The sequence below is a fragment of the Bactrocera oleae genome, chromosome 4 (genome assembly GCF_042242935.1).
Source record: "Bactrocera oleae isolate idBacOlea1 chromosome 4, idBacOlea1, whole genome shotgun sequence".
NCBI classification, from domain to species: domain Eukaryota; kingdom Metazoa; phylum Arthropoda; class Insecta; order Diptera; family Tephritidae; genus Bactrocera; species Bactrocera oleae.
In genome coordinates, this window is record NC_091538.1 from 69631754 (window position 1) to 69658837 (window position 27084).

Here is a 27084-nt window from a genome sequence, read left to right on the forward strand (position 1 = left end):
TTCTTCCAGGAATTAATACACAATTTTATTTCGGTCATTGTACACTTCAGTTTGGGTCGACAGACCGTTTATATTTAAAATAAATTTTCTTTTCATTTAACAATTACTTATTGAATAGATAGTTAATTTATATTGATTAACAATAATATAATATAAGGCGGTTGATGATTATCTTGATGTTTTTTTTCTAATTTTTATTCATATTTTTTCTTGGTTCTTTTTTTTTTGTTATTGTTAGTTATATCGCCTAACTTAATAAATATAGCACTAATGGTCATTAGAATAATATTAAAAAAATGTATTTTTAATTAAAAAGAAAGTACACAATTAGGTCACTACTACATTTTTACTGTAAATACTACTAATAACACAATGCAATTTTCATAAAACATATTTCATTTTTTCACTTAAATTTTTCTTGATAAAAATTTTGGAAACATCAATTGTCATGAACCGACAGAAAAGTGCACACATTTCCTTTCGGTTAACGGCTATTAGACTACATCACATTCATAATATTATAAATCTCATCTACATAATTTCTTTGACTTGCTAGCTGCTTAAAGAACTATATTATATTCGTACATTCTAAACGCGCACCCTTTTTCTGCTTCGTTTCTCAAACTTTACTTCACACTGGTCAAGTTATTTACTGCAATGTTGCGCTACTAAATTTAAAATTAAGGCACTTAAACTAGTATTTGGTTGTATTAGAATACGCATCATAACACGTATGCATTTATGTATGTATGTGCATATGTATGTAAATCATACGATGAGTGACATCTTTCTACATATTGAAAGACAAGGGCTTGATGTTCGCTACAGAGGACATGCGACGCACACGACCCATCATTTTGCGTTCAATATCTTCCAGCGTTTTGCCCTGTGTCTCAGGCACATAGAATATCACGAAAAATAGGCCTACCACACAGATAGAACCAAAAAGCCAGAAAGCACCATGTGCGCCCATTGTATCTGCAAGGATTTAGGTTAAAAGTTGATTGTTAGCCCTAGGTATTGTGGTATTATATTAGAAACTTACCAATCATGTCGCGGAAGGTTTTGGTCACAACGAATGTACATGTCCAGTTGAAAGCGGTAGCCACTGATGCAGCAGAACCGCGAATTTTCGCCGGCAAAATTTCGCCCATCATTAACCACGGTATGGGTCCGAAACCGAGTGAGAAACCAACTACGTAGATTACGAAACTGGCCAATGGTAACCAACCAACCTCGGTGATGTTCATGCCTGATGCTTTGCAATAGAAGAAGCCGCCAAGGGTGAAGAGTGAAATAATCATGGCCACATCGGAGATATAGAGCAAAATCTGGGGGAGCAACAAGTGAATAACAAACCGTTAGAAAATTATAGTCTTCGAATATAATGTAGGCATTTCCGTTTACCTTACGCCCGAGCCGATCGATGAGTACGGTTGCCATAAATGTTGCAATAAAGTTCACTATACCCACAATAATTGTGCACAAATTACCATCAATGGTGGAACCAGCTTCTTGGAATATCATTACTGTATAAAAGATGACAGCATTTATACCGCTAAGTTGTTGAAAGAACATCAAACCCAACGAAATGGATAGAGGCTTCAAATTGTTGCGACGTAACAACTCTACTAATTGATTGCCTGATGAGTGTCTATCTGCATGCGCCTGCGTACGCAAAAGACCCTTTAACTCTGGCTCAACATCAGCTTGTTTACCGCGTAGCCACTGCAAGGCACGACGTGCACGATCTTCACGTCCACGTGAGATATACCAACGTGGTGTCTCCGGTATGAGGAACATAAGAATCAAAAATGGCACAGGTAGCGCACCACCAAGGAAAGCTAATTGGGACCAATCAAAATATGAGCCAGCGACAAAGCAAAGTAAAATGCCAATATTGCCGAAAGCAGTAGGTAATAGACCTAATGAACCACGTACTTCCGGTTGTACGGTTTCGCCTAAATACACAGGCAACGAGAGCGAAGCAATGCCCACACAGAAACCAGCAAGGGTACGTCCAGCTAGCACCATCGCAATGTTAACAGCACAAGCGATGAGCAGCCAAGAGATAACGAAGGGCACGGCGGTAGCGAGAATTGTATTACGACGACCCAGATATTCAATAAATGGTCCACCAGCAATGCCGCCAGCCAAACCCGCCAGGGGCATTAGACCGCCTACCCAGGAAGCCTGTAAAGAGAAAGTAAAATTTGTATAATTAAGATAATTTCAAATATCAGCTAGAAAATATCATTCAGCTGTGTTGTTGTACAACTTACCGCTTGTGGTGTTACATCAAAGTCCGTAGAATTTCTGTCAGTCATTGATACCAAAGCTGGAGAGGTGTAGGCGGATGAGAAACCAACAACCAATGAACCCATTGATACGCTCAGCGCAGCAAGCAACTGCAATAAAAAAAAGAGTTGGTTTGAAAATTATTTCTTTTTTAAAACCTCAGAAAATAAAAAAAATATTAAAATAGTTTGTTTCGATTTAGCTCATAACTGCACCTGATGACCGATCCCACTTGGTTTAGGCTCATCATCGGGTACTGTAAACGACATAAAAGTGTCGGCACGTGCGAGCAACTTCATTTTGTGTGATTTGGATAATACTTTTTAGACCGTTACTATTTCGAAATGACTGAATTTCGCACATAAATTTCTCTGGTGCTTCACAAATTAAATTGAAATATTTATTTTCGTCTGCAATTATGAAGTAATCCAGTAGTAGGAACAACACGAGTATATAGAAAGGATCTGCCGCGTGTGTATTTGCTTTTGCAACTACGCCGCCTAACGCATTCCTCGAAAGCTAATATCGAACTGATTGCGATGGTGTAATTTTCGAAGATATTTTCATCATTGCCCGCCGTTGCCTTTGCAAGCTATAGCTGCTAAGAATTTAGAGTGGTTGTTGCTGTTGCAGTCGCTGTCGGTACTACCGCTTCTTGTGATTACTAACCGGTGCAAATGGCAGAATTTTAAACACACATTCTATTTAGAACGCGAACACAATTTTTTTTTTTTTTTTTAATTTATACATGATGTTCAATAAAATAATTTTATATTTATATTATCTGTCCGATACGTCAGAGACTTTTGACTGCGTTAACTATTAAAATTTTAATAAAATTTAAGAGAGTTTAGAGCGATTTCAATATTTTTAAATGCTTAGTGTAGAGGCAATTTTCAAATGGAAACTTTAGTGTTTACAAATTTTGATGACCAAATGGTTTTGGTTTTATGAATTCGATATTTGTGTATTGCTAATTGCATTTGATGTAAAAAAAAAGCCGTGCGCGTGTGTATTACAATAGGTATAGCATTTGTTGAACAAAAACAACTTTCAGCAATAAATTTAAAATTAATTAATTTAAATATGTAGCGCAATATGAACCGTATCCATTTCAAGTTGTACCGTTATTCGAGCTTTTAATTATTATACCCTGAATAGGGTTTGTATATGTCTTTTTCTCCCCAAGAAGCTGCTCATATGTCGGAATCGCTGACATCGGACCCGTGTAGCATATAAGTAGCTCTCACACAAGCTGATCGATCAAATAATGGCCTTGTATGGCAAACTTGTCGCGATATATTCACGAAATTCGGCATAGATGATTGTCCAAAGCGACGCTACAATCTCCGAAAAATCAGTTTTCAGATCGGAACACTTTAGCATATAGCTGCCATACAAACTGACTGATTAAAATCAAGTTCTTGCATGAAAATTTTTTTAATTTGTGAAGGGTGTATTAACGTTTGGATTAACCCAATTTGGTTCGAGTAAAAGTGTAGATAAGAAAGAAATTAATAATAAAACCTATGAAGTATGTGATTCTAAGATTAAAAATTAATTATTTTTCCCCGTTAAGTAGTTTAACAGCAATGAAATTTTATTTAAAAATTTTAGTTATATCAGTTTCTTTATTATAGCTTAAACTTAATAGTTTCATTATTTATTTTTCAAATTAAAAAAAAATGTTTTTTCGTTTAGGGAAGTCCTAGTTTAAGTGTAATTTGCAAAATTGGTATAAATACCGTATATTGTCATGCAATTTTCAACGGAAATCGCTTTAGTTCAAAGTTTATTAAACATACAAAGAAAAAAATATTAATAATAAATAAAAATATGTTTTATAATACACATTTGCTTTGCAGATTGCAACATTCGTACATTTGCGACCAAATGTGACCTTTTACTAATATTTGTAAAAAAAATTCCTTGATCTTCCGTTGGAAAGCTTGCCTAATGGCATTACCTATTAGTGTTTGTATTAAAATATAAACAATAAACAATTTTGGCGATAGCTTTGCAATTAAAATACTGATAACGAGCCTATGAGTAGCGTAATGTAAATTGTCATGTAAATAACAGTTTCCTTTTACGTTCGTCGGACCGTTAGTCCCGTTCGTTAGAATCTAATGATGCTCATCTTATCACGCTGTTTTCGAATGTGCATGTACGTTTCAGTGAATTCTGATAACAGCTGAAAATTAAGAGTGCAAAAGCAACGGCGGCTGGACAGCAACATCGTCAGCTGCGGGGGTGACTGACAATAGCAATGACAAAAACAATTGCAGCAGCAATTAAAAAAATTATTTTACAAAATCCGCTGATTATTCATATTTGGTTCGAAGCAGTTATTGTTTTCGTTTTCGATCTGTGTTTTTTTTTTGGTTTTTTTGTTTTACTTTCTTTGCTATTTTGTAAACACCATTGTATAGTGACCGAATGCCGGTTTTGAAGGATTTTTCACATAGATTACAAATACTATTATTTCTTAATTACTGTTAGGTGTAGCACACAACGTTTGTTTTGAACCGTTGATAAGCTCGTTTTGTATACAACTGAAATGCTTTCTTGGAATGTGCAGACAATGCCAACAGCGTGTAGTAACCATATTTCAAAGTCGATTTTTTTTCAATTTGCTCAATATGGTTTTATACAATTATATTGACTTCTGCACCACTACGTATGTATATATATATGTATGCATATGTGTATGTGTGTATGCCGCTTTAAGTCAAGACAGTAATGCCTAGCGATCCATCAGAAGTTGATTGACTGTAATGGTGGCCATGTGCGAGAGCTGACGACACGTGTCCTGCTGTTGCCTTGACTTTTGTGGACGCCAGTCCATTGAGTGGCTCTGTTTTGAGGCGTCCTACGCACTTTATAAAATTGCGTTTATTACTTAGTGCGATATTTTTACATTAAATTTATGTGCGGAAACTTGTTTATAAGTAAATTTATTACGTGCACTCTTAAAGGCCTCGCTACCTAGGTGAGACTTATTTAAAGAAGGATTTGCATTTAAGTTTTTCATTTTATCTAAAAGCTTAGTTTGTGGTTCACGGTTTTTGCAGATCTAATAAAGTAAATCGCTTATTAAAGTTTGTGAAAAAACACATCGGCGTGTGTTCAAAGTTCAGCTACAGCAAAATATGGAAAAACTTCGATTATTAGTCATGCGCAAAATATTTACTGTTATATGATATTGTGAATATATACACACATTCGTATAATTATTTGAGTCGTCGGCTCTAGATCTAACACATCTGTTTGATAATTAATTTGTTGCAAAAACAAATATTTTTTCTGTTTTAATTTTTGAAAATTTTCAATTTTAAATGTATTTTTTTTTTATTAATTAATTTTTCATAATTTTTACTTTTTTAAAATTTAAAGTTTTTAATCTTTTGCAATTTTGCTGTTGTTAAAAATATTATTTTTATTTTATTTTTTTTTTTTTATTAATTTTGTTAGGCTAATCCATATAAGTTTTTTTGGTTGCTTATTTAAAAACTAGTATTAAATATCAAATTTGCAACATTAACTATACCTTTTTAGCATTTGTTAAGAAAATGTGTACATATCGTGTATATATGATCTTCATTTTATAAATGTAAAAAAATATGTTTTAAAACTTTAAATTGAAAAATCTGCATATATTACTTTTTATTTTTAGTGTAAAAGTGACCTAATGAATGTTTAATTTTACTTGCAACGTTACTTATTATCATTTCAAATATTGGATTTTTTTTTTACATATTTTCGAAGTTTTTTCGTACCTAACTGCACTTTAAACAATTTTGCGTGCAACATGTCATATAAGGCTTTAATAAGTTCTTTAATCATACCTTCTGCTTTGTAATTATTTACCTGCGACCAAATGTAAATTGCCTGGGTATTCTCGTTTATATCGAATTTCACATTTTGATCCATTTTTGCCACTTAAGAAAAATCGCAAATACAATTATCCTCTACGGTAGTGTGTCAATAACTTGATTTTACTTCGTTCAATAATTGATTTATTAGCTTGACTGGTGTTTTAGACGCATCCGCGTTCATCTCCTGTATTACACTCACTATACGCTGTTTCCTAGACTAGCCCCGTTCAGCCAAGTTGAATGTTTATCAGTACATTTGTAAATTGATTATGGCTTGAAAATGTTCTTCATTATTCAATTTAATTGTATACACACTTTGAGGTCATTTAATCTCTCGAAGACGAGTCGCAAAATTCGATTATCAATTATATACCTATGTATATGCATATATGTACATATTTAAATTCCTTCTATATATTATATTATATATATGTACATATGTACATATGTATGATTAATATATGCAAATCTTATAATAAAACTAATTCGAAAGTATTGACTTTTGTTCGAGTTCGAAGTAATGAAATTAGTCGTAAACATAATCTCATATACAAATATTTGAAATGAGCGCGAAATATGCGCTATGCGAAAGTAAAACAAAATCCCATTAGCACTATACATACATATATAGTTCACACATACCATACATAAATAGATAAAGATTTGTTATGTGAAATTCAAGCTTGTAGGATTCCCTAATTTGTTGCTAGCAAGCGATTTGCTATCAGTTCAATTGTTTTGTAAGAAAGGTTTAAGCATGATAATGAGACTGACTTTAAAATTATTTTCATTGTCAATTTCATTGTCAAGCAAATGAAACAGATTAATATTAGTGGTAAGATTTTAATTCTTGTGCTTAATAATTTATATGTGTGTATGTAAATACACATATACATTGTGCGGATATGGAAATTTACATTCTACACTTGGCCAGTTACAGTAGCTGTAGTTTTCCACTTTCAGCTGCATACTAACATGCAAACATACTTATTTACAGGGTGATGCCATTAATCGAATTTTCAGGCTGTTCAATTTTAAAAACTTCTGTTACTCTTTCATAGCTGTAAGTAGCAACTGAATTGAGTCAAACTAAGACTTTCGTGTCTTCACGATTGTAGTGACTCGGTCCTAGCATTGTCACTCTGGTCACAAGCTGTTGAAGCTTTAACAACAACACACAGCTGAAATAACTGATATTTCAATTAAAAAACGGTTATTTACATACACAAATCTGTATTAAAAAGCTTGCGGCTCACCCTGTATACGAGTGTTTGTACTTTAATTAAAGACGTGTCTATCTTAGCATTATTTACTGCTGTTTAAATATCAATTTATATCGCTTTTGTGTTCCACGCATTTTCCTCAATAGTCATACTATTTATAGACAACCATATGTTTTGCTTCTAATAGAAATACATTTAAATATTTGCGTCACTGAATTGCTACTTTTCCTTTCCTGTTATCGGCCTTCTTCGTGTGCTAGTATGTGTGTGAAGACTTACATCTCCGCGCTACGCGCTTTAATATTTGCTTAATCAGCCATTAAAGTACTATGTATGCCTTTTTTGGCAATCTTAGAATTCGGTCTAGAAAGCTCAGCTGCGAAACCCATTACTATAAAAATTATATATTTTGATTCATTTGTGCTTGTCTGAACTATAAACAGTGCATGTGCGCAAGCCGTTTGTAACAATTTGTTATCAACGCCCCGAAATGTAGGCAACGTTTTCAAAACACTAAGTAAGAGAATCGCTGAAGTTATACAAAAACAAAAAATTATATATATTTGTTTGTAATTTAAGCGACTTTTTTAAAAATGGATTAGCTAACGCAAACATTTTTAGAATAATGAACCACCCTAATCTGCATCTTAATTAATTATATTAGGTTTCATTTCGAAGAAGATAATATTCGCTAACGTCAACGTAAACCACTCAGGGCATACTATGCTACATTTTTTAAGTAATCTGTGTACTTAAAAATATATGAATGCTGTTACTTATGTGCTCAACACTCACCTGCGTCCAAATATATATAGGATTCGTTGTAGGTCTGTAGACTTCCAATTTGGGTTTACCATCCTCGGTAATCTGTCGGACGAAAGGTACAGCGTTGCGGAGGTTTTCATTTTTCTTTTTGCCCATTTCGTCCATTTCATACAGTCTATGGCTGAAATGATAGAAACAATATTTATTCAACTGAGCCTACACCCTGTATGTATGTATGTACATACCTTTTCCGCGAATCTGTACTTATGGAGCGTTGCTGCTGGAAATGCTGACGACTCGCCTCATAATCTTCATCGCTCTCACTTTCCAAATCCTTCAAATCAATTATGACCGGTTTGGTAATATCTTTGGGACGGTGTATTAAACGCGTATGCTCAACATCATCCGCTTCCTCATCACTGTCTGTACTTGAACCCTGTAATACTTTTTCGAGTTTGAAACTGACGCGCGGATCTAAACTTTGATGTTTGCGTCCTTGAAATTCACGACGATTTTTGCGGAACTCTTCCTCCGAGGAGGAATCCTTTAGTATGTCCTCGAGGAAACGTGTGCCCTTGACATCGAGTGAAACATGCTTCTTAGCTTGAAATTGACGACGATTATCGTTTGCCAATATGTTTTTGAGGTCCTGTAGGAGAAAAATACATTTTCAATAAGCAAGAATTTCAACAAAATTTCCCCAACTAATTTACATACCTTCAATATGCCTTTGTGGTCAACACTAACTGTTTTTTGTTGTTGGTAGCCGCTGCGCCGACTCTCGAAATTGTCCTCGTCGCTACTGTCAACCGATTTGCGTTCGAAGGATACCCGCGAACCCTTCAATGACTGTTTGCTGCGCTGCAGCTCATCGTTGGTCAGCGAAACGGTACTGCGCTGGTGATGATCGCGGTGACTGTGCGTTGCTGTTGGTGGCGGCGGTAGTGCCACAAAATCCTGACTGCCAGTCGATTTGGCTGACTGGCTAAGTGGTAACGGTAACGGTGGTGGTGGGTGTATGTCGTTATCCTCTATGATGGGGCCGAACTGTAACGGTGTGTCATTGACGCTGAAATTATTCTGTTGTGTCATTTGTCTTTGCTGTGGTGTAGGTCCACGTGGAAAAAGGAACGGGTCCTCGGGTAGAATTGTGTCCAAACTGGTAGCTGTGTTCGATTGTGAGAGTCCCTCTTCGACGCGTTGATAAGTATCCTGTTGTGTGAGGTGAGAATTGTGAGTTCATTTCGTTGCAATAACTGTGGTCTGAGCGCCAACTTACCGTTGAACGTGTGAGTTTGTCCTTGATTTTGCCCATTGCATTGCTGAGCGGTTGGTGGCCACTGCCACGATTATCACGTCCACTCATTGTGCTGCTTCCTTTAGCTGTTTTGTTTTTACTGTTTTAATTGGAAAATTATTTCACGTTTAAATTTCACCACACTTCAACTTGTTTGTCTTCACTGTTTGCCGATTTGCTCTACAAAGAGTAACAGAAAGAGAAATGTGAGTATAAAAGAGCTTAAGAAATATAAAGTCAAATTCAGAGCGCGATGGCATTATGCTCTTAGTGCGCTCTTTTGACGATAGTTGTGCTTGCAACGGTGGTGTTTGAGCGTCTATACTTCACGCTGTGGCGATTTAATGTGCGCTGCTGATTAGAATTGTGGCTGGCAAGTAGCATTGATTTCGGTGGCGTTTGCACCTCGAATGTCATTTATATTTGTGCGAATGTGAAAGTGCAAAAATTGCGCGCGCACCTGTCAGCGCACCAAGTTAATACACGTATTGGCGAATTCTAAAATTTATTGTTCTCCTGACGCCTAATTTACTTATATGCAAATATAGTTTGCACAGTTTGTGTACAAAAAATATTTTCGAAATTTCCATTACTAAGTAATTTTAAAATTTTGCACAATTTTTTCAATTTGTTTTTCACCATTTTTATTTTGTGATTTCGGCTAAAATTCAAACAAAAGTGTTTTACAACCATATGCATATCGGCACTAAACACTGCTCGTGTATACACATTAATTGCTTTCGGTCTTTGATTTTCAAAAGTTCTTCTAAATATAACATTCACGGTCTCTGTGCATATTTTGTTTTGCACAAGCTCAGAAAGTGTGCGCTGTGTCGGCGCTACCCCCTCATTCCTTGTAAATTTGCGCGGCATCACCGTGACGACGGGGTTCATCGTGAAGAATGGCAAATTTAGAAAAATAAGAAAATAGAAAAAGTGGCGCATTACGTAAAAAACGCAGACGAGGGCATTATTTGTTTAACTATTGCATTTCTGCTACCGTCTGGACTTGATTTTATCTTAGCAGCTTTTACTGCACACATTGCGGTTGTACATTTGTATTTGTAAGGCCGCGTATGTAACATGTAAAAATATATTAACTATTATTTCATATAATGCATGTGTTCATTATGGCTGAACAAAACAAAAAAAAAAATAAACTAAATAATACTAATTGGTATAAGGACGTATTTCGGCATACTTTCTCAACGATTTCATTATGACAACATTTTTGAAAGAACATTTCACTATTTTCTTATTTTTGTTTGTTATTTTCAAACGTAGCACACAAATTCGTTATTTTTTAACCTAAAATTTGCGCGTTAATCATCAAAAAAGTTGCAAAATTCTGAACAAGTTTTTAGCACGAGAGTGACCAATCAAAATTTTACTTTCATGTGAATATATTGTCAGCTAAAATGCAAACTAACGTAACATCACTTTTCATAGGTTAACAAGTCAGAGAAAAAATGACAAAAAATAGAAACTAATCATGTAGAAAATAATTAGAATTTCGATTATAACTTGGTCAATCATATTATCAAAAATAATTTTGTAAATGACTTTTAATATTAAAACTAATTTTCTTCTTTCTCTGCGACAGGTTTAAAGTGATTGTTACTTGTAAAAATTCGTGTCCTTCAACACTTTTTAGTGGATCTACTATTTATTTATTTATTATACCGTGCACATGATAGATTAAGTTTTCTACGAAGTTTGTAATATCCGTATATACGCGAACTAGTTTCTCATGCATCCTTTTTTCCACAAGAAATTGCTCAGTTATCAGAGGCGCCGATATCGGACATAGAGCATAACATATAGCTCCTATACAAACTGTACGATCAAAATTAAGTTGTATGAAAAACTTTTTTATTTGAAAATATATATTTACGAAATTTGGCATCGTTTATTATCCAATGCAATGCTATACTCTCCGAACAAATTGTTCATATTCGACCACTCTAGCATGTATGTAGCTACCATATTTTACAAACTTATCGATCAAAATCATATCGAGACATTTTTATTTGTGAAGGGTGTACTATTATAAATTCAGTACAATCAAATTTAACGTTTTTTCTTCTTTTAATTGTTTTTCACTTTATTTTTTATTATGTACGTTTTTGTTTAAATTAATTTTTTTTTAATTTCTAACTTTCAATTGCCTTCTTCACTTTTGTCATTTGCTAAACTTAATTTTATGGTGTATTGTTTCATTCGAATTTCTACTTTCTGGTTGCTGATTTTCTATATTATATGAGTGTGCCAATTTGCTATTATTCCTTATATATGTATTTGGTTTATTCAATGAGTTCTTTGTGAATATTTTGTATATTATATTTGTAAATTTTTGCATCTATTTTTATACGTTTTTACTTTTCTGTTGTACTTTTACTTTCTCATCTTAAATTTTTGCAATATTTCTCCGCATACAAATGTATGTATGTATGTATGTACGTAATTCTTAATGTATGCGCATTTATAATTATTAAATTTTGCATATTTAAGTTTTACATATGTATATGTACGAGTTTTTCTGGTGTTTTCGCTTATGCAGAGTTTTTTTATTGTACATACCTATATCCATATATGTGTATGTCAATTACTAGGTCTAGGCGTACATTTGTATGCATATATTCATAATGAGTTGTATTTAAATTTTTATATCAAATTCAGAGGGCAAGGTTTTTAGCGCACATTTACATATGTATATATGTACAAGTATTAGGGTCTAGCGAAAAATAAAATTTGGTTAGCCTGAGGCTTAAATTTGTAGATTATAAAAAAAGAAAATTGTTGAAAAAATTTTTTTAACATCTAGAGCTCACTCACTTTTAAAGTAAATTTCGAGTTAAAATTTTTATTTCGTAAAAAAATTTTTGTTTTTTGGAAGCTGTGGAGAGTCCTCTTATTGGCCAATTAAAAGTTATCAACTTAAAAAAGGTTTCTGTGGTCATTATTGCACTTTTAAAAAAAGTCTTAAACGACACATGCTTTCTTTAAGCGTTGAAATAAATTTTGAGTCAAAAACATTCGGTAATTTTTATATAAATGTGTATAGTTTAAACCAAAAAAAATTTTTTTTTGGACAAAAAAACTCGAAATTTACATTAAAAGTGAGCGGGCCGCCACTAGATGTTAAAAAGTTTTTTTTCCAAAAATTTTCTTATACATATATAATCTACAAATTTTCCGTTAGCCTAGAGAAAAAAAAAATTTTTTTCGCTCCACCCTAATATGTACATATATACATTCAACATTTGTATATATGTGTAAATATAAAAATATATGTACAAAATTAATTTAAATTTGCACATTTAACAGTTTTTTTAACTTTTTGCACATGCAATCTTTCAAAAAAGACAAACTAAAATTCTCTACAAGTATTATACATATGTACAATACATAGAATAAGTGTGACTTGCCAAAAAAAATTGTTTGACAAGTGTCATGCGAGTATTTGAAAGTTAGAAATTATGTTATTGTTTTCTTTTTTTTTTAAATTAAATATATGAAATTTATAAAAAAGTTATATTATTGCAATTAATAATTTATAATATAATGTTTTTTTCTTATTTTTTTTTAAACTATATGTTTTTAATTAAAATAATTAATTTTTATTGCAAACAGCAGTTGAAAACTTCTTTAACTTTTTTCTAAACTATTATTGGTATTATATATATATATATTGTACTTTATCAATTATTGCCCTCATTTGTTCACTGTATTTGCATATAAAATTTAAACTCTAAACCTTGCACACATTTGATGAATAAAATTGTAATTATTTGCTCACTCGTATCAATAGTGCCAACTGCACACTTTTTCATAATAATCGTAATAATTTTGTAATTATAAAACTTTATTGTTTTATTCACATGCAATCTTTATTTACATATTCTCTAGTAATGAACATAAACGAATTTTATTTTCCATGCAATTTATATCCTTTCTAATTTCAATTACATAATATCTAAGTGTTTTACTCTTTTCTAACATTACAGAGCATTTGTTTATTTACTACAGCAAATTAATGTGTATACATATGTGTTTTTCATTAGTGTTTGTTTTTTTTTTTTTCATTTGACCTTCAGCAGCATTTCGCGTCACTAATTGCTCTGCTGTGTTCACACCAAAAATTGATAATACTTCCTGCAGCTTGCTAAGCACAAAAAGCTGTTTTCAATCTGTGAAAAATTCGCCACATAGCTGCTGCTAAATTTATGTAAATAAAACACAAAAACAACACCAATACCATTGCTGAGCTTTGCAACATTTAAGCAAAAAATCCACTACTCGTAATACAAGTAGTAGCGCTCAATCGGGCAGTTAATTAGTTCGTTTCTTTTTACACATCAATTAAAAAGGGCAAACGAATCGCTTTTATAATGAGACTACATTTAGTCGAAATTAATTTATTTTATTACTTATAACTTTAAAAGACGTTTATGCCATTTTTGCACTTCATCATAGTTTCCATGACTCGCCAGACATTTGAACACCACTTTAACTCGCGTTTTAGTTCAAGCACAGCGAATGCCGCCAAATTTAATTTTGCCAACCAACAACTTAAGTAACTACGTTGCCACACACTCAATATATTCATATACATTTACGAGAAATAGAAAAAAGTTGACTGAATAGAATATGTTTATTTATGTAAATTTCAGCAATTGACATTAGCAAGCCACACACTACAAGTACTACCGTCTGCTATCAAGTCAAGTTTCGCGATATTCATTTGTCATTTTTACCTTTACGAATTTGAAATTGAAATATATCCACGCTATAACTAAAGCACGCGATCAGTATGCGCCGCGTTTATATAGTCGCTGCTCGAACGCTTCGTGCGCTCACTTGACGCCGACGATATTCTGATATCCAATTGAGTAGCATTCCTTCTCTTGCTCTTTCGGTGCAATCGATGGAGCGGCGCGGCGCGGTGCGGCGCACTGATATTTGCGCGACTTTTCCAATTTTCGTTTGCGCAGCAAATTTGTTGAGCGCCTTACGTACAAACGTACAAATTTGTATATGTATATGTGTAGTAGAAATACACTACTTTGGGTAAGACATCGAGCACGCGAGAGAAAAAGAGTTGCTGAACTGGCGGAGGTAAAGCCAGGAGGCAAAGGCAAAGCGCATATACTATTTTCGGTTCGTGGTTCATCCATACCGTTTGGATAGGAAATTAGTGTGTTGATTTTTGAATGAAATGTACGCGATCATTGATCTTGATATGATTACATGTGTGTTGCAGAAGACGCAGAAACATTGGTCACCGGTAGAACGACTGCGCGGTGCGGGCGAGTGGAGTAGAGAGTAGAGTCGCATGCAAGAAAGATGGCGAGCGCTACTGTAATTGTAATAAGTGTGTCACACTTGTTAATGTTTCAAAAATTGTATGCGCTCAGTTGGCATTGAATATATATTGCGATGATCACCCCTGTTAATATGCGCAGAACTCACCCTTCCTACTTAGATAGTACGTACTTACAGACAAATTTGCGAGTTACTTGACCCTTGGTTTGCAAAACACTCAATTTTGAATTTGAGATTTACCAAACTCTTCACTTAAGTAGCTACATACAAACATGACACACATACCTATACTTATATTTGAGACCTTAAATATATCTACATATGCCTACTATAATAATCTTAAGTAAAGGCTATTTTTATACTCGGTTAATTCAATCATCTTCAATTTGACGCCGGATACTCGTCGACCTACAACTTGACAGTGCTTACCCGTATTAGATTATATACTATGTGTGTATGTCTGTATGTACATTTAATCGCACAGACAATCTGTCACATACCTATGTACATATATTCATTTAAATTAAATTATTTGGCGCACAAATTTGTAATTTTAAAAGCACTTGCCGGTTGCGGCTGCAAAAATCACAAATTAAAAGTGAAAATTGCAAGCTTTAAGAGTTCCATTTTAATATATTATAGGTTTTTTCCGTAAAAAGATAAATCTTTGAATCATTTTTGAGCAATAAAAGAAATTGTTAAACATAAAATGATTAATTTTTTTAATGGTTTTTTATTATTTTTATTATTACACATAAAATGAATAAATTTTTAATTATTTTTTAAATTTTATAAGTTTTTATTATTATCTTTTTATTAATTTTTTTTATTTATTTATTAGTTTTTTATTATAATTTTTTTGAGATTCCCAACGCGGTCCGAAAAGATGTCGAAAACCAGTCAGAGCAAACCTATGTTAATATTATTAAAAGGCTTTAAGTATTTTTTAAACACAAATATGTACATTTCTAAAAGATTTTCTAATATTAGCTTTTGCAAATTATGTGCTTTTTAAGTTAAATACTTGCACTACTGGCACTTGTCTTCGGAGAAATCATACTTTCAGTATAAACGGCGTTGACTACAAGTATGAAGAAATATGCAAATAAATTACAAATTCAAATACTTACATATGTATGTACATACGTATGTACAATATCTAAGTAAATATATTAACGTTATAGAAGTATGACGCAGACTGTTTAAGTATTTTAAGAAGGTCTAGACAGGGTACACTTCAAATGCTAGTTATTTAGCGTTTAAAGCAATTATTTTCAGTAAGAATTCGGATGTGGATTTTTTGTTCATTAAACTGCATATTGCAAAATAATTGAAAAATAACTTTAGTTTAAACAAACTAACTGTTTTTAATGGTATTTTTATTTTTCTAAAGTTTTCAGTCACTCTGTATCTGGTTTTGAGACCGGAAGTGACCCAAAACTGTAGAATATCTTTAGAAATGAATGGCCGGTTTTGAGAATGGCTTCTGTCTTTGCTACTTTTATTATCAGAAACCGTTTTTAGATTATTCCATCGATGATATCGATCGTGAATATCTCACGGCGTTAAATTTTTTAGCGGCACTTCTGACTGACATCTTTGCAAGACCTTAGAAAAGTTTTAAGCTTCCACAACTAGGGCTAAAAAAACCGTTAACTCGGAACCATAGTGAATATAACTGTAATAAGACTGGGTAATAAGAGATATTGGTATAATGAATATGCCTATTTGATATATTCATACATACATAGGTATATATTAGGTACATATTATATATACATATATTTTACACATTACCACTTAGTGTTTACATGCAAATCTATATACGTTAGAAGGCGCAAATTAGATACTCGCAAATTAGGGAGAATCAGCGAAAATTTGCCCCTGCCATTTTGCGTTTCTTAACTAATTAAATTGGAAAAAAGGCGGGCGGCGAGAGGCTGCAGGCAACGAATGTGACTCTGCTGCGTGTGAAATTTCCCTTCGGCTCAACATCGTCAATCGTTGAACTAGCGTAAGGGTAAATGAAGAGCAACGCAAAAGCTGTCAATAAATACTAAATACTCGTATATATTTTTAAAGTAGAGAAGAGAAGAATGCGAATTGTAATGGTCGGGGGAGCGGTTGGTGCTGAAAACACAGCACAAAGTTCATTTTGAGTAAGTGCAAATTACTGTGGATATACTCATATAAATTTACAGGCGGCATACGGTTGGCGGAATTTTTTGGCGAAAGCTAAATATAGCATATTGGTGAATAATTGTACTTGTGTGCAATACATATACTCGTAGACGTCAATCGTACCAGTAGGAAATTGCGTGCTTATTTATTTTAAAAATCTAAAATGTCTACTAAGATATCTACTATTTGATCGAATTGAAGCAAGCGTGCTACTTTTAAAACTTTTATAACAAGTGGTCATGAGGTTTTGAAGTCATGACACCGTTAATAGTTATAGATAAAATTTCAGTAATAAATTTATATTAAACGTGATCTGTTGCGTTGTAAAAATAATGTTATCGCGGACTGTATCAAATTATTTGTTTAATTTTTAACATTTTCCAGTACTCAGGAGTTAATTTTACTTAATGTGGCTCAAAGAACAAACATGTACATATTTCAAGAAAAATATATATCTTGCAACACTTACCTCATTTTAATCGACTTTACTACTTTTGTCTTCAGCAGCCAACTTCAAGACCTAAAGAGCTATAAGAGTTAAAAGGTGTTGCATGCGATGTTAATCGATTTCTCGCCAGTTTGACGCTATTCGAACCAATTTAAAGAAGGATACAAATGTTTACTTACCGACATGTTCAAACTGCTCTTTTTATTAGTTTTTGCTAAGAAATTCCATCAAATGATTTACACCTTAGTCTTATATTTTGTAGAAGCATCTAAATCTTTCGAGAAACTTATACGTCATTCTCATGGGGATGTGATCTCGGCGCTAAGCTGTAGCAGTACAAATTTTTAAGCAATGGTATATGTGTGCAAGTATGTATTTTTCGTATACGTGAGTATGCCGACGTATGCACTTAACACACATTTGTATGTTCATAACATTGTGGATACATCTCTATAATTATATGTATGCATTGGTGTGCAGAAAGTCACACGTTGCCAACAGTTTGTTGCTCACGTTCCGCACTTTGCCTTCCCAATTGTGCCAACAAATACAAATTTACCCAAACAAACATATACACGTACATACATATGTAGTTATGCAGTGTGTTGACAAATGAATCACATGCATCGCAACAGCGGCAGCAACCAACGGCACCAGCCTCAAACTGGCTAACCGATCGGCGATTATTGCAGTACCAGTTCGTAGTGTCAGTGTTGGCTTTTTTCTTCGATTATTACTTATTTTCTTTCGGTTTTCCTTAGAGTAGTTTTTCATTTAATATATTTCTTTTTTTTTTTTGCAATATCATTTGTTGTTTTTTCTTTTCTTGTATTTCTATATATAGTACATACATATGTACTTATATATATACACATTCAGTCATACATTTTTATCTTGTTTGATAGTATTTGTAAATGTGACACAGCGATACGTTCACTCACGTGCAAGCACACACACACATATATATCAAAAATATACATACATACATATATATGTATATGTATGCTGGGGTATGTTATGTATACGTAAAGTCAAATAGGAGGCAAAGCCATCAGTGGCTTTGACGTCAAGCGAACGAGAGACGAGCCTCCAATCGACTACGCCAACTACAACAACAGCAAAACATACACGACAGCGCAGTCATGACTGGCACATTCACACATGCATACATGTTGTATACATACATATGTGTATATAATACGATATAAATGCAAAGTAATAAAAAATAGCAGAAAATCGAAATAACCGCAAATGAGAAACTAAACCCACATGACCAGTTGCTATACGAGTGTAATCACATGCACATATACACACTTAAACGGTACATGTATACATACATATATGCATATAAATGTATTCGCACATTAGATGATGGCCACATGATAAATAATTAAAAAGAACTATTTGTTATTACAAACATACATACACACATATCCAACAATAATTAAAAGTATGAGTATGTACATATTTTCATAAATTTTTATTATTATTCATACATTTGTTTGCTACCTTTTTTCTTAAATAATATTTTTGTTATTCTTATTTTTATCAATTTAAATTAATTTTGTTTTCTTATTTTAATTGTTTATTGAATACAATTCTCTTGATTGCGATTCGTCGTGGCGTTTGTGGCGAATTCCGTCAATTTCAATGAAATTTCAGCATTTGAACACATCCACCACAAACGGCGCGATCGCCTCAGGCACACCCCTTTTGCAGGCCAAACATATGGAGCGTTCGCGGAGGCACGTTTACCTTAGGCACACATTCAATCCGTCTTCATACAAATGCATATTTGATAGTTGTGCATTTTTATTGCGTTTTGATTTGCTTGCATTGCATTGACTTAATTGTTTTTGAAGGTGTTGCTTGGAAGGATTTCTATAGTTGAATATAATTCAACCTTTATTTTGAGCTTATGTGTGGACAAGGCCAGGGTGCGTTGGTACTAAAATCAACTTTACGAATGAATTGTGCGGCTAAATTATCTAGCAAATAAATATGAAATAATATTGTTTATATAACCATTGATTATTCCTATTCAACTGAAATACGTCAGTAGAGATAATACTTGCAATAGTTCTGTATAATATGACACGTACAACCTTGGCAGGTGTGTCGCACGTTATAAGGTTTTCTCACAAACAGTTAAAAGTTCACACATAAACTGGGAAGATTAAATTATAAACTACCGTAATCGTACGGTACATCTTCATTACACTTCACGTTTTAGAATTAATTATTATTCATTTTAGTTTATTAACTAATGTATATAGAATATATAAACTAATGCCGACATCAAAATTTAATATAAACCAGAAAAAACGTTTACTTCGGCTGCGCTGGAGCTAAAATACCCTCCATAAATAAGAAAGTTTCCATACAAGAACATAATTTTGATCGGTGAGTACAAGCTATATGCTATACTAGTTCGATCTGAACGAATCAGAGGTTGTACCATTGCCTTGGACAATATTCAAGAACTTCATTTTGAATGATCAGTTTGTATGGCAGTAATGCTATAGTGTTCCGATCTGAACAATTTCTTCGGAGCGTATAGCGTTGCTTTAAACAATAATCTATGTAAAATTTCGTGAAGATATCGAAAATATGGAGATATAACTTGATTTTGTTCGATAAGTTTGTATGGCAGCTATGTCCTATAGTTGTCCGATATCGGTGGTTCCGACAAATGAGTAGCTTCTTCTGGAAAAAAGGAAGTGTTCCAGATCAATATCTCAAAAGCTGAGGGACTAATTCGCGTATATACAGACAGACGGACAGACGAATATGGCTAAATCAACTTAGGGTATACAAAATCTACAATACTACACTAGTATTTAAATTTCTGACCCTATGCCTTTCTAGTGTTGTCATAAATATAAGGATTTAGGTATCAGTTTTGTTATCAGTGACTTGAAATTTTTTTTTCGGCAAAAAATATAAACATATAAACATTTTTGAGTAATTGGCAATCATTTTCAAAGTAGTTTGCCCAAACAAAAATGTTTCGATGAACTAAATCATTTAACGTCACTGGAGCCTCCTTTACAGTCGTGAAAAAGTTTACAATGAGTTTAGAAAACTTGGAAGAAAAAATGTGAGATGCCTTATGGTTACGGTCTTGGATTAGGTTCGACTCCGACTGGTGTTGAAATGTTTTTAAAAGTAGGTGTAGTGAATGTTTTTATATAAAACGTATCAGGTAATAATGTCATATACAATTTTTTTTTTATTAAATATGTAAATATTTTATTTTAGAAATTAAATAAATAATTTGTTACGAAACTCTAACAAAAATTGCACCCTTGCTTGCTCAAACTTTTTTAATTTCGTTAACTCATTTGAAAATGCTTTAGTCTTGTTCGCTTTCAGTCGTTTCGGGAGCAGAGCAATAATTTTTTGGTCAACTCGTTGGCAGAATTGAAGGTCATCGAATCGAAAAATATTCCATTGAAACGTGTATGGCATCACGTGCATGTTATTGCTGTTACATATGTGTTGGTGTGACGCATATGAAGTCAACAGGTTTGATACCGTGTGTAAGCGCTGTTAGTTTCTTTTCACAGTGTTGAGAATGGTCGAAATTTTTTTTGTACTTTCGAACGTGAATTGCTTTCTTGCTTTCAGTAAAAATCGTGATATACATATATTTGTATACATATACATACATATAAATATGTAAAACTTTTCTAATTTACGATATATTCATCTTTAAATTTAATTGTAGAATACATAATTCACTCGAATCTAATGGAAATTATGCTAGTGAATGTGTTTTTAAATTAAAATAGTAATAGTTATGAGTAAAATGTATAAAATCTTTTTACAATAAAAAATTCACATGATAAATTAAATATTATTTTTTTCCAATTATTGAATTTATTCAAATAATACTTTAAATATACTTGTACAGCTATACGCAACTATTTATGTTATTGCGTGTATTTTATATAGTCACTGAACTAATTTCGAGTTAGCTTGAACATCTTTTGCGCAGATCTCCATCTATTTCCATAAGCTATTTTTCCTATCGCCACGTGAGTCAAACTGTGACGCCAAATATTGTAGAAAGCATGCGACCAACTGTGGATACATTTAATACTCATACTTAATATATGTACATACATACTTATGTATATGTATACGTTCGTACGTTCTTACTTTCGACTTGATTACGCCACAAGCGTGTAATTTACTCATCTTACTCGTGTGATAGCGCCCTTTTAGTTTTATTGACTTGTCGCCACTTTAGTTTACGATCTTTTGTTTGTCTTTTACTATTGTTTTGATATACTTGTAGTTAAGCCTGCGAATTTTGCGACACAGGTCTACAGGAATCTTTAATAATTTCTACTTATATGGAAAATTTGTTTAGCTAGATATTTTTAATTGAAATTTTTATTTCTGGAAATTGTATAGCTAGTAAAAAAGACGTGTAAAATACGGTGTGTTTGTCCAAACTATTCTTTATTGTGGTATAAGGTTCTCAGACGGAAAAGTCGACGATCCTATAAAATACACATAAATTGACCAGTTGAGTCGATATAGCCATGAACTAGTCTCTCAGTTTTTGAGATATCGATCTGAAAATTTACACAAGTTCTTTTCTCCCCTAGAAGCTGCTTATTGCTCGGAGCCACCGATATCGGACCACTTTAGCACATAGCTGCCATACAAACTTTCCGATCAAAATGAAGTTCTTGTATGGAAAACCTTTTTTTGTCAAAATATCTTCACGTAATACGGCGTAGGTTATCGTGCAAGACAACGCTACAATATCCGAACAAATTGTTCAGATCGGACCACTATAGCATATAGCAGATCCATACAAACTTACTAATCAAAAACAAGATAATGATCTTCTTATAACCCTTTATTCTTAAAGAAATGCACCTGTGAAGACCGCAAAGGTATTCGATGCAACCGAAACTAACGATTTTTTCTGGTTTTTATTATAATTTCTTTGAATATATTTACATAGACAAATTTAAAAAATAAATAATTATTAGAAACCAAAACCGATGCAAGTGAAAATCGAATTTTTTAGTGTGGTTAACTGCCTATAACGGTTAACCCTTATGTTAGTAACCAACTTTACCGACGTCTTTTAGCAACCACGATCTGAGTATTATTATTATTTTTTTATTTTATTAATATTAATAGTCAGTGACAATTTAAAGAAAAAAAAATTACGTAAAAAAAAAAAAAATTTTAAAAATATAAAAAATTAACTCACAAATAGCTTTCTTTTAAGTTAAAAAACGACGATTTAAGAGCTTAAAATGAAATATTGAATTTTTTTTAAGCTATTCACACAAATACACCGCGGTGGGTACCCGGGTGCCCGGTTACTAACATAAGGTTTGAACTGAAAAAGCGATAAAGTAGAAATGCAACAGAAAATAAAATTTCAGGATAAATGCTTGATTTTGCGGTAACCAATTAACTATACAATAAATTCTGGAAAATGTACGTCTGTTTCTTAATCGGCAATCAGGGCCAATATCGTTGAACTAAAACTTGTTTTAAGTTCTCTGGTTGAACTACGTTGAGTGACAAAAGGATATATTTTTTTGATTCGCAATACACTGTGTTCATGACGGAGTACAAAAATAAACCTTGTTTTGTTATACTGTGTAATAGGACTTTCCGTAAAAGCTATAAAACGCACTCGCAGTGCGGGTGACATTCCCGTCTGCAATGTGTGATACAAGCACAGTTTCCACATGCACTTGTTTGTACATATATAGTTACATATTATGCAATCGCCAGCCAACTGATTTAATATTTTAATGCAACTCTCCAAATTAGATTAGTGAAAAGCATACGTGCTTAAGGTGATTATTTATATCATTAATACTAGAATTACTCTGTAAGTGTGTATTTGTAACAATTGCATACCTATGTATGTATGTATGTCTGTTTAGCAGTGCAACGGCTGTTAGTCTTGTTTATTTGCACAAAGTAAACTATCACCGATGAAATAACATGAAGTAACAAAGCAAAACAATCACATTACTGCAATTTAAAATAAATAAATCATATACAAAAGTATCAACAATAGTAAAATGATACAAGAAAGCGCAAAACGGCTGGCAGCACAAAACTATTGACAGCGACAGTTATTTCCCATTGCACTAGTTAGTTAACAGCTGTTTAAAAAGCAACAGTGGAATTGCTAATGGACTAAGGCAATAAGTGGTTCGATTTCTAGTTCAGTTCACTTATTGAATCATTCAAACATATGCACTTGCAGTCGTATATATGTAGGTATGCATGTATGAATATATCGTCTGTTCCTCCACAAATTGGTTGGCCTCCAAATGTTCATGGCCCACATATTATATGTACATACATATGTAGGTATGTAAGTTTTGCACACGCATGTACACCTATGTGAGTATTGTGTGAGATAAGTAGCTTTCACTGGCGCAGAGCGTGCGTTGGTGTTGTTGCAGTGGGCAATGGAATGTTTTCCGGCTGCCCGCAATGACTTTGAAATTGTTACAACATCAGCGTTCTAATCCACCAAAGGCTCATTTTTTATTATCATATAGACAAATAAATATACATACATACATACATTAATATTTATTTATGTTTGTAGGTACGTATTTGCTATAGTTCCGTTGTATGTATTGTTAGTGCTTCATTTCGTGTTCGTTATTTTTTTTCAAAATAGCTTCTGCCCAGTGTAATTGCTGATAAACATTGGATAATCATTTTGTTAGTGTATGTATTCTAACTCGTATATAGGTTTATACATACCTTGCAGAAATATTTGGTTTTCGCTTTGCTCGTACCATGATTTGCTCATTTCAACGTTTGTGGCGTTCTACCGAATTTACTTGCACCTTTGCCCTGAGTGCTGCACTTTGGTAATTGCCAATCAAACCTTATGACTGCGGCGCTAATTACATACTGTACTTCACTACTCATGTGTATATGTCTATAATGGAAGGTATATGGTATATCTACATTTTTATCAATAATAAATTGCTATAACCATATTTTTTATATTCTTATGGGTGTGTTGTTAAAGGTATACATAAAAAAAGGGTCTTCCATTAGCAATATACCGCGTTAACTACAATTTTAGCTGGCCTTATGCTGATTATCGCCTTTCTGGGAACTTCAAACACATACGTATTTGTTGAGAGACTCGAAATCTACAAGTTTTTTTCTGGAGTATTTTGGCATTATATCAAGATATATATAGTCCATATTTTTTTTTTAGAAAATATGGCTTGAAGCTGCTAGTTAATATATAAACTATTGCTTGAAAATACTCTCTCTCGTTGAATTTTGGTAAAATATACATATGTATTTACATAATTGAGTACTTTCTGGCTTATCCGGCTTATTCGTCAATATTTCAGATATAGAGTTATTATGAACGTGCTTTTCTTAATAAAGTTACAATTAATGACGTTAATAATATTGTACGTCAGAGTATTTGAATTAATTTTATTTAATAAAATTCAGAAAAACTTATTCTTCTTATTACCGGTTGTTCTGCGGCTTTTAATTTTTATTCGAAATCAATAATATTGAAATTATAACGCGGTTTTAATACAAAATCACCTTTTTTCTAGCAATGTTTATTTAAATTATGACTAGTTTTCACCCAAACAGAATTCACTTGCCGGAATGAAAAATATAAAGTAAAGGGTGCAGAGACATTTATAATGCTGTAAAATCTTGTTATGTAATCTATTTTCGCTAACATTACATGATGCTTGCTTTGTTTAAACTTGTCGAAAATTTGATGTTGTTTTGCAACAACAAAATTGTTCATTTGATCACAATAAAGAAATTACGCGAACCACTAATTAATCCGCTTTCTATTCTATAGGTACCACAAATTATACCGCTCTGTTCGATTCGCCACTCTCTAATGTTTCTTATCAATATTTTCCATCACATTACTTAATTTTATCAATTACAACAATGACAGTAACTGTACTTAAGTATTCTATCCCACATAATTATGTTCTATAAATAACATAACATGTTCAAAAAAACATGCGTAAGTAACGTAAGATATGTACATACATATGTTAAGTTCGAAACAAATTTTCCCCCATCATTCCCCCCTCTCCCTTGTTGTCATCATATAATACGTTTATATGTATGTGAATATTTTTCTAAAATTATTCACATGGCGTCGCAAAAAAATTTTGTCGTAAAATTGCTAATTTAAAAAAAAAAACATACATTAGCGTTCAGTTGCCTGCGTGTAAATGATTGACGTCGGTCTGGTGGTCGGAAATTGATCTATGAAAATTTTATTTTTAATTGCGCTAGATATTAATATGGATTCGAACTGTATTATTTGCACATTTATATATGAATATGCATAAAGGCTTATGTACATTATAAAAAAAAAGTATTTTTTCATTGATTAATACCTTACAGGGAATTGAAACCGTTATGTAATTTCACATATTCTTCCACTTTCATCTCTGAACTACTAAAAATAATACAAAAAATTTTTGTTTCATTTTTAACAGAGCTCCTAAAACAATTTAAAGGTCAGATCTAGGGTCCATTTCAGGAATAAGGGTTCATAAAAATACCGAAGTTTCTCTGTATAATTATATGATTTTCGTGGGAAGATTATTTAAGTTGGAAATACTCTCGAAGTTTTGAGTTTCTGAAATAATTTATTTCTGATATTTCGTCAATTACATATTGTAGTCCGATCAAAATAAACATTCGAGGTTAAATCAATTTACAACAAGCTAAAAGTTAGGGAATAATATATATACATGTTTAAAAATAACATACTGAAAGTCCGCATCGTTCCGATTTGTGGCAAAAATATTCGTGGTCAAATGTCAAAAATATTTGTAAAAATTATTTCGCTATGAAAACGATGGTATGTATTATCAAAAATGTATAAAGGTAAGAGCTATCGTTTACGTATATGTACATTTTAGTAAACATTTTCTCGTTGGGACTTTAGTTGCTATACAAATCAGATCAATTTACGTTTCAAATAAACTGGGTGTGTTTGGGGGCAGGTTCCAAGATTGGCATCCATTTTGCAAATCACCTACCTTAAACGAGTGTAGACGTTTATGCAACTAATAATGGTATAACTGGAAATGTATTTATTGCTTTTTGCTATCCTTTAACTGAAAGTTTCTGATGTGGTATGAGTGCAAGTCAACAGTGATTCACTTAGAATAAATATGGGTAGATATGTACTTATGTATTTACATATACCGCACATTACTCAGCATTTTAAATGGGAAAGAGTGCGGCGAGTGTGACCTCTAAACGTTCGCTAAAAATACTACAGTGCATCTAAAATATGCGTCACAAACGTGCAATAAAAATAATACCTTGTTTCAGTTATACCAGCTATTTTTAGTAATGAAAAGTATATTTTAGTACTAAAATTATGTACCGCAATATGTAATACAATAAAATAACTGGAATCTTTAATAGCGTTAATTCAAATTTGCAATCTATAAATTATTGGTCACACGTTTTTTCATACATACTTATTTTTCGAAATCTTAATCATCACTGGGCTACGTGTGAAACGTGATCTTGCAGCGGTTTCCCACTTCTACCATAAAGTCGTCTGTACCGTTCAATTGCTTTATAAAAATGTATGTTCATATAAATGTTCGAACTCATACTTATATGTACATA

At 32.8% G+C, this 27084-nt stretch overlaps 2 protein-coding genes across 3 annotated transcripts in view; one reads left to right on the plus strand and one right to left on the minus strand.

Moving 5' to 3' along the window:
- Positions 1 to 27084, plus strand: part of Roc2 (Regulator of cullins 2) — a 40594-nt gene that overhangs the window by 1217 nt on the left and 12293 nt on the right. The gene's annotated exons all lie outside the window — the stretch shown is intronic.
- On the minus strand, positions 24 to 14342 carry Tret1-1 (Trehalose transporter 1-1). 2 transcript variants are annotated; one of them, XM_014231582.3, is made up of 9 exons: positions 14219 to 14342; positions 9444 to 9641; positions 8882 to 9376; positions 8410 to 8813; positions 8195 to 8345; positions 2283 to 2408; positions 1408 to 2193; positions 1046 to 1331; positions 24 to 978 (listed from the first exon to the last, which is right to left on the minus strand). In XM_014231582.3, exons 2-9 carry the CDS (start codon positions 9528 to 9530, stop codon positions 791 to 793), a joined length of 2523 nt encoding a protein of 840 aa, XP_014087057.2. In that variant the 5' UTR covers positions 9531 to 9641; positions 14219 to 14342; the 3' UTR covers positions 24 to 790. The 2 variants fall into 2 exon arrangements, with proteins under 2 accessions (XP_014087057.2, XP_014087058.1); XM_014231583.3 differs by lacking the exons at positions 8195 to 8345; positions 8410 to 8813; positions 8882 to 9376; positions 9444 to 9641; positions 14219 to 14342 and adding an exon at positions 2514 to 3026.